Source organism: Meles meles, chromosome 20 (genome assembly GCF_922984935.1).
Source record: "Meles meles chromosome 20, mMelMel3.1 paternal haplotype, whole genome shotgun sequence".
Lineage (NCBI taxonomy): Eukaryota > Metazoa > Chordata > Mammalia > Carnivora > Mustelidae > Meles > Meles meles.
The window spans coordinates 51,909,480-51,926,782 of NC_060085.1; the positions used below are offsets into that span (position 1 = coordinate 51,909,480).

Consider the following 17,303-nt stretch of genomic DNA (forward strand, 5'->3'; position numbering starts at 1 on the left):
TGGATGGATGGATGGATGGATGGACAGACGGACGGATGGATGCAAATAACAGAGCAAAGAGAGGAGGGAGAACAAAGGGGGACAGATACACTTCTACTGCCTTTGACTCTGGTGAATACATTTGGAAGTAGGGAGACAGCTACATCTTTGATCAATATTTATTTGTTCAGTATTTGTTCAAATACTTGTTCAAACATTATTCAAATATTTGTTCAAATATTACTCAAATATTTGTTCAAATATCTGTTCAATATTTACTGAATAGCTCATTACGTTCCAGGTACTATACAGGAAATACTATAGTGCTAAAGACAGACAGGGTCTCCTGCGTATTCATCACAGAATACACTCTCTAGAGGGGACTTGGACAAGTTTACAAGCTATTATCACATGGTGTAACAAGCGTTATGATAAGGGAAATATAGGATACTAAAGGATGGCTTTCTAGAAGAAGTATCATCTAGAGTGAAACTTGAAGAGGGGCACCTGGGTAGCTGAGTTGACTGAGCATCTGCCTTGGCTCAGGTCATGATCCCGGGGTCCTGGGCTGGAGCCCCATTGCCCATGTGGGGCTCCTTGCTCAGCAGGGAGTCTTTTTCTCCCACTCTCTCTGCCCCTCTGTCTGCTTGCATATGTTTGCTCTCTAATAAATAAAATCTTTAAAAAATAATAAAAATAAATAAACTGAGCCTTGAAGGAAGAGTAGCTGTTACCTGTGTGAACAGGGCAGGGGCGGGGGTAGAATATTCCAGAAAAAGGGAGCACTGTACGCACTAAGCCCAGAAAGCACAGGAGTCAAACAGGTTTGAGGAACAGCTTGCAGGTAGAAGTGTATCAGGTGTTTGCTTGAGTACCAGCCAAAGGAGTCACCTCCATATTCTCCCCCAGACACTCCCCCAAGGTGAACACCTGTTGTTTTTCTCTGCCTGGGATCATCCAGTCCTCTTCTTTCTGGAACAGCTTCCCAATTTTCTTTGAGGAAATCCCCAAAATTCCCCTAAGGCATTCTAGTCCCAGTGGCTCATGGGAGACTGACCCCTCCCTCCAATCCCAGGGGTGGGCATGAGACCCAGGCCTGACTAAACAAGATGTTAACCCGACCACAGTGATTGGAGCCCACGATCCCAACCAGGCCAATCCAGGGCTTTGAGGAAAACGCTGGAAAGGGTATATTAATTTTCCACCAGGAGGCACTGAGCTGATAAAAAGTGACTTTGTCACCCCGTGGGAGAAACCTGCCTGATCATGAAGACATCACAGAGGAAAGCAAACAGATGGACCAATGGAAGGAAAGAGCGGAGGAGGACAGGGAGACGGAGGAAGGAAGGAGGAAAAGGGAGGAAGGGAATAAGGATAAAATGGAGGAGGTGTGCTCTCCAGCCTTTGATCTGGTGAGGCTGTCGAAGGTGTGGGGAGAAGAGCTACACCTCAATCATCAGATTATCTACTGAGCAGCTTGTGATATGCCAGATCCGACACCAGGTGCTGGCGATACGACTCTGTGGAAACGGTGTGTGTGCCTCACAGAATACACGCTGTACTGGGGCGACAGCCAAACAGGTGTGTGAACCTCTGAGATTCAATACACTGATTCTTCATTCCTGCCAGCTTGCATGGATTCCTGCCCCTTGCTATTGAAGGAGCCCCCGCTAGCCTCCCCAGGTCCCCAGGACCTCGGTACTGGGCCCAACCAGCCCACCTCAGTGCCCAACTCACACACAGACAGTACTGACCACCTGAGCAGGGGGCTGCTGGCGCCATATCCCAGCTTCCTGCTTCGCTGCTGCCTTCAGGGCTGCTTCCCCCAGCCTCCCTATGGCCCCCGGGCAATCCAGTGTCCTTCAGGTCCAAATCAAATGCCACCTCTTCTCTGTGGCCTCCCTGATACCCAGGTGGACTTCATCTCCCCACCCTTCCTCCCACTGTGTCCATATCCCCACAAGGACACAGGGTGTAGCCATGTCCCGTCATCCGGACACAGTGGAGGATCAGTAAATGCAAACCGAGTGAGTGAAGAAATGTTTTGGAGGGAGAGCTGGGGGAAGTGAGGAGGTTGTCTGGAGGGAAACCTCGTCTCCCTGCTCCTAGGACCACTTCCATCCCTAAGGGAACGTGGGCCACACCCTGGCCAGCAGGCTGTGGTGGTTGGGCAGAGCCCGCCTTGCCTCACCCTGAGCTGGAGGCATGCCCTCGTCTCCCTCTGAGGGTAACATGACGGGAAGACAAAAGCTGGAGCAGAGCCTCAAAGGTCCTCTAGTCTCATGCCTTCATGCTACAGATGGGCAAAATCAAGGACCAGAGCCCAGCTAACCTGTACTCGGCCAGTGTTTCTCAAAGTGTGAAATGGGAACCACCTGTGTGGGCAAGATGATTTTTTTTTTTTTTTAGGTGTTACAGATGTATTAGTAACCCTTCCAGGGGAAAACTCGGTCCGGTGCTCACAGGTCTAATGCCTCTACTGCTGCTGAGCGGGCACCAGCGAGAATGAATGCTGTCATGCCTTCATTTAACTTCCGGAACCCTTCTGTTTTCACCAAGCTGTTTGTCGTCCACTAATGTGAAAGACCATGTCCTTCCAAAACAAATGTATGTAGGACTTACCTATATTTATAGAAATAATTTCATGTATTTCTGTAAGTAACTTAGGGGAGTAGACTAAGAGCTGGTTCCGTCACTGTCACTCTGTCACCAGCCAGGTGACCTTCAGCTGGCTACCAGACCTCTCTGTGCCTCACATCCCTCACCTCTAAACTGGGCTGGTAACACTCCCAGCCACCTCAGTGGGTCATGGTGAGGACGAAATGAATTAAGATCTATGTAAAGCATTTAGTTCAGTGCCCAGCCCATGGGAAGCATCATATAACAGGGGAGTCTCTAATTATTAGGCATATGAACCAATCTCCAAAATGGAACTACAAAAGCAAGATACAGAACTCTAGGTTCCATTGTTACCACCCACCTAAGAACAGGAATGGGCAGGACACACCCATCTGTGTATGCCTGTTGATGAAGCAGACATCTCTGTGGGAAGGTTCTGCTGAACTAGAAACCAGGAGCCAAGGTTGTATGGATCAAAGAGCACTCGGGCAACAGGAGACCTACTTCTGTGTAACTCTGTGCTGTTCAATCATTGCTTTTTACCAAGGGCATGTATTATCCATTTCTAAATTTTCTGAGAAGGAAAGTGCCTCCGGCTGGAGTGTGGGGTATGCATCACAGAGAGCAAGCCTCGGGGATGGGAGAACGGTCGGCGAGTGATCGCCCTTTTGTAGGCAAAACAGTCGCTGGGCTCTGACCTGCGTGGCGGCAATGGAGGTTGGAGGAGAGAGGAAAGATGCCCACGTGCATAGGAAAAATATTTATGCTCCATTCTTTCATAAAATACACAGTGATTTACCAGTGGTGTTTGCCAGGCATCGTGCTATGCTCTCTGCTGCTTCCTCTTCTCGGAACAATCCAGAGATGAGCTGGTAATATCCCCACAGTCAGAGGGTGTGACAAGGGACAGGGTCTTGAACCCAGGACCAGCTGGCTCTAAAACCCTGTACTCTGGGGCGCCTGGGTGGCTCAGTGGGTTAAGCCTTCGGCTCAGGTCATGGTCTCAGGGTCCTGGGATCGAGCCCTGCATCGGGCTCTCGGCTCAGCGGGGAGCCTTCTTCCCCCTCTCTCTCTCTCTGCCTGCCTCTCTGCCTACTTTGTGACCTCTGCCAGATAAATAAATAAAATCTTTAAAACCTGTACTCTTCCCAATGCACAAGGTGGCTTCCCCCTAATTCGTTAGGACAGGGAGATTTTTTTTTTTAAGTGAGTCAAGTAAAGAAAAATATTAGAGAAAGGAGAGAAGACCCAGTGGCCTGATGGAACCATGAATGGCGACAGACAAAGAGGTGTCACTCCAGAAAGACTCGGGGTGAGCCCGGGATGGAGCTGGAGACAGAACCCCCGTGGCTGGGCTCCTAGTCTCAGGCTCGCTCCACCACCTGCATCCCTGAGGGTCGACATCAGAAAGGAGACGCCTTCCCAAAAATTTGCCTGGGGGCCCACAGTTGATTTCATGCCCCTGAGCACAGCGCAAAATCGAATCAAAGCCTGAGCAAGTGGAAAATAGAGTCCATTCATTACGCCAATCAGTTTCTACCTGTCGCCAGCTGTGGCTGGGTGTGGACACTCCTCAGGCCCCCTCCATGTCACCCCGAGCCAAGTCTCAGAAGCCCCTTCTGCCGCTGGGAGCCTGTAAGGCAGGTGGCCCTGCCTGGGAAAGCCTAGGGCACCGCTACTGAGCACACAGAAAGGGCCACCCGAGGGATGCAGCAGCATTCGTCACCTCAAAACATGACAGATACATTTCGTGACCTAGGACGATTACTGGTAATCTGAACGTATTTTTAGCTAAATGAGGAAAACACAGTGGGGTTTTTTGGTGTCTGTTTGTTTTGTTTTTGCATCTCCTGGAAGGATTAGCACATTGGCCCCCACTCTCAACTTCTGCCCTTTTCTCCCCATGATGATGGAGGGCTCTCTTGTGTCAGGCTGACTGATGGGAGTTCAGGGGAAAATGAGTGAGACGGGGTTGGGGGGGGGAGCTGCACACACATGCTAGCACGTTTCAAAAGGAGGGCACCTCAAGGGGATGAAGACAGAGGGAAGGTATCGTAAGTGAATGAATGAATGAATAGACGAACGAACGAAAGAACGAATGAACAAAATGGCCAGCCTTGTAGTCTCCTCTGCATCCTGGTCTCAGATGGCAACAAGCCTTTTCCCTAAAGTGGGTGACAGATGGCGCTTAGTGTGTATCTCTATCATCGCTGTGCTCAGTGGTACCCCCTGACCACATCCCCTCCCCTAGAAAACATCACCAGAACAAAACTGAGGCTTACTGGATAATCTTTTCTCAACATCATTTCTCCTCAGTCACAGTGATCGTTGACTCCAGGGCTGGGAGAAGAGGGGAAGTTGTGTAACCAGGCCTAGCAACTAGAAAGTGCTCGAAAGAAATCCCTAATAACGAAGCATGGGATTTGGGCCCCACGGTGCCCTCAGCAGCTGGGTGGCTGCTCCCCCCACTGCAAGCACGCCCCGCTGCTTTGTGACTTGGCACGGAACTCCCATCAAGACGTGATGTTTATTCTCCGCGCCTTCACCATGGACTTGGCCGTGTGACTCGCTTTGGCCAATAGCCCATGGGCAAGCAGGATACAAGCAGAGGCTTGAAAGGTGCTGGCACACTGGGCATTTCCCACTTGGGCTCTTTTTCTAATGGGCCAGAAAACCACAGTCACATCGGTGGCCCTACCTGAACTCAGCCCGAACTGCCGACCTACAAAGTCATGAGCCAATGAAATGGTGCTTGTTTTGCGTCCCAGAGTTGTGACAGTCTGTGGTGCAACCGCTGAAACCCGCTACAAAGGCCTTCAGGCAAGGTACTTCTTCGTGCCTCAGAATCTTTATCAGTAAAAGATGCCAATTAAATAATACATACGAGGGGCGCCTGGGTGGCTCAGTGGGTTAAAGCCTCTGCCTTCGGCTCGGGTCATGATCTCAGGGTCCTGGGACCGAGCCCCGCGTCGGGCTCTCTGCTCCATGGGGAGCCTGCCCCCCCCCCACCTACTTGTGATCTCTGTCTGTCAAATGAGTGAATAAAATCTTTTTAAAAAATATTTAAAAAATAATAATACATACGAAGTACCCACCACACACAGTGTGTGAGCACTCACGAAATGGCCAGTTGTTACTACCCTTGTTTCGGCAATAAAGAAAACGGGGCCCAAAGGTGTTCACTGGCTTGGCCAAGCTGGTAGGTGAGGCAGCGAGACTTCAAACCCAGATCGGTCTGTAATCAGTTTGTTCTGCTGGCATCCTGCCCTGCCATCCCTGCTGAGAGAAGTCCCTTTCTCCACCTCTCTTCCCCTCTGCTTCTTTCATTTCTACCCCTCCGAGGGGACCAAGTTCAAAACTCACCCTTGATCCCAGCATCCCACCTGGGGCTAGCACTTTCTGGAAGCCTCGATCTCTCCTGCAAGCGCATGCTCTCCCTCTGGTTTTGTCACTCAGTAAATAGGTGTGGGCCACCTACTATGTCCCAGCACAGCAGAGAACACAGGGCAGCCCTCACAGGGTTCACGGGCTTGGTGCCCACCTCAGAGTCCATGTACCCAGCACACTCTCCACTCTGTCCTGGACTGCTCGATCACCAGGTCACTTTCCTCTTGTCTCCCTACCCAGACTCGAAACTCGTGAGCAAAACCATTTTCTTTCCTTTATTCATACATCCTCCCCTCCCCTTGGCAACACTGTGGATATAGAAGGGACTTCAAAGATGAACTCTCGAAATGTTCACAGCCCAGCCACTGTGCCTCCTGCAGTGCTGGGTCCGCAGCAGGCAGCCCCAAATGCCCGAATGTAAATGATTTCTGGGCAATCACTGAAGACTCTGTGGGCAGTCAATACGTGACTTGGGGGAGGGGGCGTGCTGTGGGCCCTCTGAGGCTCCAGTCCTCCACAAGTGGCAGGAGAGAGCTAGGGAGGTGCTAGGTGCTGGCCCTTCCTCCAGCACCAGCTCTGAGGCCGTCCCCCGGCTGCCGTGAGCACAGGCAGTCTGCCTGGTCTGAGCCTCTGACACCAGCAGCGTTTCTGTCCAGCTGCCCTGCCCCGTGGCCAGCAGAGCCCAGTGTGCATGGAACACCCGCTGGGCTCAGGGCACCACCCTGGGCACCAATACCAGCTTCCCCATCCCCACCTGCTTCACCCAGTTTACACCTGCCCGATCTGTTGATCACAGGTGAGACTGAGAGGTGAAGTGACCTGCCAGAGGTCACGCACCAGGTTCAAACTGAGTCTCTGGGCGTTAAGCACAGTGTTACTGACCAAGATCTGGCTCTCAGGAGATTACACACCAACTGGGGACATGAGGATAACGTGATAGATTTTTTTTTTAACTGCCGTAGAATTCAAAGCCTGGAGGTAATAGCTTTCCAGAGGTGGAGTTTGTCTGGGCTTGAAAATGACTATGACACATCCAAGCAGAGAAGGAAAGGGCGTCTGTAAGCAGGGGGAGCTGCTGGGATAAAGGAGCAGACCAGGTGATATTTGGGGTGTGGGGAGGACGTGGAGGAGAGCCGCCCAGCTGGAACCCCAAAGAAAGGTTAAAGACCTGGGTGGGAGTGGCTTGAGGGGGGTGTCCCGGACACCAGCACCCAGATGTTGAATTGCCACAGAGGAAAGTGTGCCATTCAAAGCGGTGCCTGAGGAACATAAAAAGGACCTAGACTGGGAAACACTGGTCTAGCCAGGTCCTCTGCAGAATTCTGAGTAAGGAAGGCGCATCTGGTGACCAGCTGTGCATATTTATCACCACCCTTCCTCCATGGGGAAGGCACAACAGCTGGTTTCACACTCGCCGAGGAGGTAGAAATCCAGATGATGGGAGTCCAAGAACTTCTATCCACCGTGCCCTTTGTTGTTTGTCCCATGCATGCGCTACATATCTAGTCTCCTTCAGCTCCCACGGGGTCTGCAAGAAGTAGCTGTTATGATTTCTGTTTAACAACTGAATTTGAACCCAGGTCTCTGGCTTTAGGGTCTGCTTTAAATTGCCAGGCGACCGTTCCCCACAATGCCCAGCTGACTCAGTTGCTTGAGAAGCAGCAGTTCTTCCTTTCCCCTAAGCAGTGACGCAGCTAAAAACTGTTCAGGGCACAGGTTGCGCTTCTCAACTTGAAATAACTGAAATTGAGACTCAGCTCTCACAGGTTAACCTCCAGGAGCTCGCGCTTCCATTTTACTGAGTAGAAGACTGAGGCCCAGAGAAGTCCCATCACTGGTTAGAATCTGAGATAGAAATTCCAAGCTGAGATCCAGGTTCTTAGGCAAAAGCTCTCGAGCCCTGAGAAGTCCACCACCTGCTGGCCACACAGAACGTGACTACACAAAGATCCTAACACCAGAGAGAGGGGTCTTCTCGCAGCCTGCTATTCTTTCCGTTTCTCAAATATAATTTTAGCAGCAGAATCCCCACTTTTTAAAAAAATTTTATTTTTTAAAGATTTTTATTTATTTATTTGGCAGACAGAGATCACAAGTAGGCAGAGGGGCAGGCAGAAAAAGAGAGGGGGAAGCAGACTCCCTGCTGAGCAGAGAGCCTGATGCGGGGCTCGATCCCAGGACTCTGGGAGCATGACCTGAGCTGAAAGCAGAGGCTTTAACCCACTGAGCCACCCAGGTGCCCCAGAATCCCCACTTTTAATAAGAAACTTTATAAGGAACCCTGACGTCTTTAAAATACAACAGATTTATTCTACCCTGTTTTAGGGGATGAAGGGTCTGGAGCTCTCCCTGCCGGGGCTACCTCATCCTACTCCCCTAGGCTGTTCCTGAGGCTCATCACATTCCTCCATAAAGAAGCCCCAGGGCCCTCAGGGCACAATCAGTAAACGCCTGCATCATAACTTGGTGAGCCTGCATTCCCCATTCTCTGACCCTCTTGAATTCTAGTAGTCATCTCAAGTCCAGTTAGATCTTGCCTCCACATAGGTAGCAAGGTCAATTCTGCACCGGGTTATCATGTTCTGAAATCATTCCTTGGAGATAACAAGGTATGTTCACCCCCTTCACCTCACGTGTTTCCTCAGAACAGTGCTCCATTTTGCAAATGAGAATGCTGAAACCCAGATGAGCTACATATCTGCCTAAGTTTCCATCACCAATAAGGAGCAGACCTCAGCCTCAGCCCATTGCATTTGACTCCAGACCCACATCCCTGCCTCAGGAGGTTTTATCCATGCTGTCCCCTCCCTGACCTCGTGTCTTCTGCTTTGGAAGGAAACACATTCCCACACCTGGCAGGTCAGGCAGGTCTCTTGTGAACGTATACAAACTAAACATGCTCAGGGCCCCACCCCAGCTATACAGAATCAGAAGCCAGGGTTGTAAACCATTACATCCCACCAGGACAACCCCCTGTCACTCAGCCCAAGACACAGCAAAAATGCCCAGGCTCATCCCATGACTCTGGTTGGACTCCCTTTGGCTCCTGGTGCTGAAGAAAGGGGACCAGATCCCAAGCCCAGCAGCAGAGCCTGAATGGGACTTACTGTGTAGAGCTCATTGGTGACCTTCAGGAGCTCCTCGTGCATCTGCAGGCCGATCTCCTTGCTCTGGAATATGGAAGAACAAATGTCAGAGAGGGAGAAGGTCACTGGTTGCATTGACCAATTTCCTTTTCAACACAGAAAGGTCAGGAGTACTTGGGATGGGTGGGGATAGGCACAGAAACCAATATAGACCTTATCGATGGAAACTTCAATTACTCAATTTGTATCCATGAAACAAATCCATGGGGAGAGGTCCCTTGCAAAAGGAATTCCCTGGCCAAATAAGTTGGGGAACCTTATATCTCCCTGCCTTGGTGATTTGAAGATACATTACCATGTTAAAGATTCTGAGAAATCCACAGCCAATCTGTTCATCTTTAATTCTATGGGTGGGTCTTTTTTTTATTCATGGAATTTTATTTTATTTTATTTTAGCAATTTTTAAAAATTAATTATTTTTATTAACATATAATGTATTATTATCCTCAGGGGTACAGGTCTGTGAATCATCAGGCTTACACGCTTCACAGCACTCACCATAGCACATACGCTCCCCAATGTCCATAACCCCACCCCTCTCCTTACTCCCCTCCCCCCAGCAACCCTCAGTTTGTTTGTGAGATTAAGAGTCTCTTATGGTTTGTCTCCCTCCTGATCCCATCTTGTTTCATTTTTTCCTTCCCTACCCCTTAAACCTCCCATTCTGCTTCTCAAATTCCTCATATCAGGGATATCATATGATAATTGTCTTTCTCTGATTGACTTATTTTGCTCAATATAATACCCTCTAGTTCAATCCACGTCATTGCAAATGGCAAGATTTCATTTCTTTTGATGGCTGCATAGTATTCCATTGTGTATATATACCACATCTTCTTTATCCATTCATCTGTTGATGGACATCTAGGTTCTTTCCGTAGTTTGGCTATTGTGGACATTGCTGCTATAAACATTCAGGTGCATGTGCCCCTTCGGATCACTACATTTGTATCTTTAGGGTAAATATCCAGAGTTGCGATTACAGGGTTGTAGGGTAGCTCTATTTTCAACATTTTGAGGAACCTCCATGCTGTTTTCCAGAGTGGCTGCACCAGCTTGCATTCTCACTATGGGTTGGTATTAAGCCAATGTGACCGGAGTATGTGTCCCTCGCTCAATACTCATTAGCACCTCATAAGAGTGGGGTTCCATATATCACAGTTTGGGAAATAATGATCTAGCATCTCAATTCCTCATGAACAAGAGAGGCTAACAGACAGGCTACGGAGCACAAGGCGAGAGATCAGTTGCCTCCACTGCATCACTGACTGGCCATGTGGACTTGGAGCCTTCCTTACCATCTACAAAATAAGAAGCTTAAACTAAAGCATCACCTCCCAAAACTTGGTCTGGGAGTCACTACTGAGCGTTACACTAAAAAAAGGGGGCAGAGGCTTCTGGAAGCAAATGCACTTGGGAAAAGCTAGTTGAACCAGGGGAGACAGGTTTTCTTACAAAAGGACTTTTCAGAGGCTTTCATAGCCTCACATATGTGGGCTTTCTAAGGAGTGCTGTAGTATATGGTTTAGATGATCTTGATCCTTGTTCCATGAGGTGACTTACACATTTGGTATACTGAGAGAGGCAATTCAGAAAACAATGAACAAATTATCTCCAGATCCCACCCAGCCTGAAGAGTCTAGGATTCTCTGTTACTTAAGGTTTATTATTATTATTACTATTACTGTTGTTTTGGTTAATACTCTCCCTGTTTGCCTGGACTATCACGTGAGGTTTCCATGTTGAAAGTGGGAGTCCTGAAAATAACGTGTCTTGGCAAGGATGTGAAGGAAATGGAACCTTTTTGCACTGTTAGTGGGAATGCAAACTGGTGTGCAGTCACTGTGGAAAGCAGTATGAAGGTTCCTTAAAAAATTAAAAATAGAATTACCACACAATTCATTAATTCCACTAGTGGGTATTTACCCAAAGAAAACCCACTAATTCTAAAAGATATATACACCCCTATGTTTATTGCAGCATTATTTACAATAGCCAAGATATGGAAGCAGTCCAAGTGCCCACTCATGAATGGATAAAGATGTTTATATATGTACAATGGAATATTATTCAGCCATCAAAAAGAATGCAATCTTACCATTTGCAACAGTAGGGATGGACCCCGAGGGTATAGTGCTAAATGAAGTCAGTCAGTCAGAGAAAGAAAAAAAAATCATATGTGAAATTTAAGAAACAAAACAAATAAAAGAGACAACCCCTCTAAAACAGACTTCTAAATACAGAGAACAAGCTGGTGGCTGCCAGAGGGGAGGGAGTGGGGAAATGGGTGAAATAGGTGAAGGGACTAAGAGCACCTTACCGTGATGAACACTAGTGTACAGAATTGTGGAATCATTAGTTTGTACACCTGAAACTATGACAACACTGTACACTAATTATACTTGAATTTAAATTTAAAAGAAAGAGAGAGAAGAATGAAGAAAGGAAGGAAGGAAGAAAACGGGAGCCCTGATCTCCGCTCCGTGAGAGCCAAGTCATCGTGCTCCCCTTTCAGCTCCCTCAGCTCAAGTATGACCAGCGAATGATGGGCAGAGACCAGTCTTCCTCCCTCCCTCACAGAGGTCAGGAGCCCCCGGACTCAGCAGGAGCAGAGGAAGGCTCAAGACCAGATATGATACCTTCCTAGGCTCCTTTTCCTACCTCACAGCCTTTCTCTCAGCTTCTGGTACGGCAGTTGCCAGAAATCACCCATCCGAAGGTCTCTTAAAAGATAGACAAAGCTCTGGGCAGTCCAGAGATCTGCTTAGACCTCCCTGCAGCTCTAGTGGCTAAAGATAGGGGACTGAACTCCAAACCACAGCAGAGCCCGAGCAGAACCTCCTGTGCAAAGCTCCTGGGGGAAACTTCGGTCGCATCCCGTGCATCTGCAGTGGTGGTCAACCAACCCAACCAGCTATGCCCACCTCCTTCTATTCCTGATTCTCATGAGGAAGTTTCCAGCCTGTGCCTCAGTTTCCCCTGTGGCCCCTCTCCCTGACTCTTGCCTCTCTGACTGGACTCTGGACTCTCTGACACCCTCCAGTAGCCTCCTCTCAGTCCTCAGTCTCACTAACCTCTCTGACACCCAAGACCCAGGTTCTTATGTATTTATTTTTATGATCTAACTTTTTCGATAGGTAATAAATGCACAGGGTTAAAGAAACGCTAATAGCCAGCAAGGCAAAAAGGAAAAAGTAAGTCTCCCAAGCTCCCACAACCTCACCCAGAGGCAACTGCTATTATAAGTTTCTTTTGATACCTTCCAGAAACAGTCTATGAATATACAGACACACGTGTGGCTAGTGCATATTCTTTTATTTTTTCACCCAAATGGAAGTATTCTACACCCATCTTTTCATCTTGCTTTTTTCCACCTGACCATATGTTTGAGATTTTTCATTTGCAGTCACAGAGGTCCTGCATCCTCCTTTTTTTAAACAGCTGCTTGAGGTTCCATATACCAGATGAGTCATAATTAATTAAACAGCTTCATAACAATGGGCATTTAGATTGTCTCCAGTCTCTTAACATTTCAGGCAAGGATGGGGTGAACATCCTTGTACCTTGTCACTGTACACATGAGCAAAGACCCCTGACAGATGAATTCCTACAAGCAGCTCTGCCAGGAGAACCCTGCTTCTCAAACACCCACCAGTCTTGCCTTCCCAGGCCCTGCCCCAGCCAGCTCCCCGCACAGTCCTGACTCCAGCTTCCACTTCTCAGGGACCTGCAACCGTGTCGCCATTTTGGTAGTCCTCTCCCGGGCTCTGTCCTGCAGAACTTGGAGACCCAGCTCAAAGACTTAGAACTTTGTTGCAAAACCATACACTTCGAATGTTTCCTTGTCACATCAAACTCAGATTATCCAAAATCAAACCTGAAACTCCCCCCATCCCCTTGAGTTTGGTCAACAAGGTAATACCATCCCAAGCATGGCAACGGGAAACCTTGGAGTTATTTCTGAAAAAATTTTTGTTCCTTCCCTTTCAATCCGGTCTGTCACTGTGCCCTGCCCTCAGACTGCTCAATCTTGCTCTCCGTAGCATGTAAGGCTGACTCCCTCCCCAACATCCAGCCCCAGCACCCTTTCTGCTTCCTAAAACGGCCATGGATTTGGCTCTGTATTGATTCCTCCAGCTGAGCTCTTCCAGGGAATCTGACTCCATCCCAACTCGAGACAGTGGGTTATTCTGGTCTGTTAGTCCAGGGCTGAGCATGTGACTTAACTGGATGGAAGAGAAGGACTTAGAAGGTTGAGGGAAGGTTTTAGCTTTTCTCCTGAGGGCCCCAGTTGCTACCAGCAGGCACCTTAGGACCAGAATAGGAAATAACCTTGGGTCGCAGAGCAAAAGGAATCTGGCTTCTTCATGAGCTGCTGAGAAACTGCTTTGAGTGAACCCAGAGCCTTCCTCTCAGCCAACTTCCGTTTCTGTGGTTTTGCTGGTTAAGTCACTTGAAGCTACAGTTTTCTTTTACCTGCAGCCAAAAGCATCCTAAGCATCTGGGACCACCAGTCCCAGAACAAGCACATCATCACTGCAGGACCCAGACTTCTAAAGATGTGGCTTAACGAAGTCCCTAACTCTGGTCCCCAGTTCTGCATGCCCGTGCCAGGGTCATTTTGTATTTTATTCCCTCCAGACCTTCCTTAGTTCCTACAAGATCAAGACCAATCTTTAGTTTGACTTTTGAGGTTCTAGGTGATTAGCACGGGCCTCGTTATACAGTGGAGAGGGCTGAATTTTGGAGCCAGAGACCAGGACAGGAGGTGGGGCTTTAAGCCATTAAACCTCGAGACAGCTCAGCTTCCTTGTATGTATAATAAGCACCTGTTTCTGTCCTCATATTAAGGGATGTGTAATGGTCTTGCTTCTTTAACGTGTTAATTCATTGATCATTTGTTTCCCCCACTTGAATCAAGGTCCCATGAGCACAAAGAGATTTTTCTCTCTGAGGGCAGGTGCTCAGATATCTCAGCTGCTGGGAGGGCTACCAGCAGACTGCCCCCAGCCAAGACACCCTTCAGGGATGGCCTCAGTACACGAGGTAACATCCCTTCCAAGCACTAACAGGTTCTGTCTGAAGACAAATGGGGGGGGGGGGCATAAAAGTCTGCTTCTCCACTCTCAACTGGGACAGCTCTAAAGGGCTTCTCCATCTTTAGAACTACTCAGAGAGCTGTCTAAGATTTCTAGCAAGGCTGCCTGCAGCATGGCTTGACTTCGTCTGCTCCCTCCCCTGCCCTCCCAAAGTGTGGACCCCAAGAATGTCCCTCGCCATTCTGCTAGATGCCAACTTCAACCGTCTCAGATCTGCTTCCTGGGTTTCCCACTCCCATGTCCCTGCAACACCACAGAGCCTGGGGCATGGCAGGTGCTCATTAACTATGTTGAATGAGTCTGTGAATGAAGCGAAAGCTCCTCTAGCCTTAGTTTTTTTATCTGTAAAAGTAGGAAGCTGTCCCGAGCTTCACAGAGTCCTTGTGAGGACACAGAGAGATGACATTTATGTGAGCAGCCGGCACCGGGCCAGGCACAGATGAAGAGCTAGCAGCACAGGCTGAGTGGACCCAGCAGATGCCGGAGACAAGGCTAGCAGGTTGCCCAGAAAAGGAACATATAGTTGAATTTTTAATTAGCTTTTCCCTTGAGAATCTCCCAGTTGGTAGGTCAAGGGTCAAGAACATAAATGAGGCAGGAGGCAGACAGAGCTATAGAGGGTGAAAGACAGGATAAAAATAGGATAAAGAGGATGGTGGGGTGGGGAGTACCACCAGAGCCATCTCAGTTTGCATGAATGGCCAGAGATGGCATTCCGGGTGGGGGGCACAGCCTGAGCAAGGGCAGGGCAGGAGAGTGAGTGTAGGGCAAAGTTTGGTTTGCAAAGAGAGGCGCACAGCAACAGAATAGCAGAAAGTAAGCTTGAAATGGAGGCTGGGTCAGATCACCAGGGCTAACGGAGGGCAGGCTTCATTCGGAGTGGGACTGGAGCCACAGAATGTTTCTGAGTGGGAGAGAGTGGTGCCCAGAACAGTGCTTCAACAGTGTGTGGAGGGTGGACTGCAGCGGGAGGGCTCACGGTCTGGTTCTTGGGTTTTCTCCACAGCACGGTAAGCCTCCACATGGAACCCCCACCCCGAGTCTCTGTTCATCTGCCCCATAGCACCCAGAGCCGGGCTGGCCACAGAGCAGGCCCTCAGCAAATCATTATTGAACTGCACAGTTATTTTGTTATGGTTGGGAAGGGAAAGATTCTCAACTACACTTCCAGAAACTACTGAATGAGGAGCCCAAACTAAACATTCCACCAGGAACAGGAGGCCAAAACCCTGATAACGTTGAGCAGACCATCACACCCAGCCCTTGGGGACCCAAGTGGCAATGTATTAGCACTCATTGTTCGAATTTTTAGCATGACTTTCATGCTTGTAGAGGTTGGGGGTGGCAGGCTGCTTTTCTACCAGAAGTGTGCACCCTGGAGAAAACAATTCTACCTGACCCACAAGGGCCCAGCCATGGCAGCCGGGGCTCCTCAGGGTTGAAGGGCAGAGCCCTGTCTCTCTATAAAAATCAGGTGGCAGGTGTCTCTGCCCTGCCTCTTTCTTCTGCCCACAACTCATGCCAGTTCAATGTCATTTCTGGCCACCTAACTCTCTGAGGGGGAAGCAATGGTGTGTGTACTGGGTTAGCAACATCCCGGACCTCTAACCACTAAATGCCAGTAACATTCCCCACCCCCGCCCCCAGGCTGGGACAAGATGCAGCCAAATGTTCCTTGGGGTGCAAAACCGCCCTGGGTGAGAACCACGGCCCTAGACCAAGGACTCCAAGTGGCAGCTCTTCTCTGGCCTACAGACATGTTTTATTTGGCCTTTTGCTGTTTTCAAAAATCTAACTTTTTCTCAGCATCTAAAAAAATCAGGAAATTCCATTTACAAGTCTTGATTTTCAGCCTCTCTTGAAAAAACTAGGAGACCTGGCAATATCGAGTCCCCACTTGGAGCATGGCTGCCTCTAGATGAGGCTTGTGTTCTCTGGTTGGCCACAGTGCCCAGCATCTCCTTTCACCCGTCCACGTCACCCATCTGGCCCAGGGAGGCATCTGAGTGTGACCCAGGGCCTGGAGTTGTGTCTCCAAGGGGCAGCCCTCCGAATCCCTTGGCGCTCATCAAAGACAGTGATCCCAGACCTGCTAAGATGGACCCTGGGACAGTGACTTTTTAACAAGTGCCCTGCTCCTACCCTGACACTTGAGAGCCACGGAAGAGTCTGGATCCCGAGACCCAAACCCCTGTCTCCCCCACGGACGCCAACACCACTGCCTGCTGTAAATTCTCAGAGCCTCCCCATTCCCATCCGCCTGCCTGTACTACCTCCTCTTGTAACTCTGCGGCCAGCTCCTCACCTGGCTTCAGCTTCATCTACGCAAGCACTTATTGAACACTTACTGGATACCAGCCTCACTAGGTACTAAAGACCCAAAGCTGAACGAGACGCCATCTGTGCTTTATCAACCATGGCTAGCACTTGTGATGGCCTTTACGTTTGCTGAACACTGTCCAAAGTCACTTCCATACGTTACCTAATGAAACCTTAAAGGTAGGTACTATTAGGATGCCCACTTGAGAGAGGAGGGCTGGAGAATCAGAAGGGTGGAGCGACTTGCCCCAGGTCACACAGCAAGGGAGTGGCAGAGGTGGGATTCAGCTTTTGATTGGTCCGACTCCAAAGATGGCATTTGTCATGTCGTTCTTTGGTCTGCTTCTGTAGGGCTTGGCATGAGACGTAGGCACACAGATGAAAGAAGCCATTGCAAGGCTGTAAGGGCAATGAGTCCTGGCCATAAAGAAAGTATGAAGGAGGGTGTGGCTTCTGCCAGGACACCACCTGCCGGTCCAGTGTACTTTCCCACCATTGGTGCAGGAATCTACATCCATGGCCCTCGTTCCCACTTATGGGCAGACCTGGTGCTCCTTAGCCTGGTCCTTCTTGGGCCACCTGCCCTGCTAGAAAGACATCAGCCACGATGACCACCTCTCACCTCTCCCTTTCTCTTTCTCCTGAGAACAGCTGATGAGATATGGCGAGACGGACCTCTGTTTGCATCATCATACAGGATGGTCCATCAGTCGCGGGACCCAGCCTGAGAGTACTCCAGCACCTTGTGTCTAGT

At 49.3% G+C, this 17,303-nt stretch overlaps 1 protein-coding gene across 4 annotated transcripts in view; it reads right to left on the bottom strand.

The window, feature by feature from the left end:
• Window positions 1-17,303, bottom strand: part of SRGAP3 (SLIT-ROBO Rho GTPase activating protein 3) — a 256,625-nt gene that overhangs the window by 80,382 nt on the left and 158,940 nt on the right. For all 4 annotated transcript variants that reach the window (XM_045991580.1, XM_045991579.1, XM_045991582.1 and 1 more), the window contains exon 4: window positions 9,093-9,155. In XM_045991580.1, the coding sequence (XP_045847536.1) occupies window positions 9,093-9,155 (63 nt within the window). The remainder of the gene's footprint in view (window positions 1-9,092; window positions 9,156-17,303) is intronic.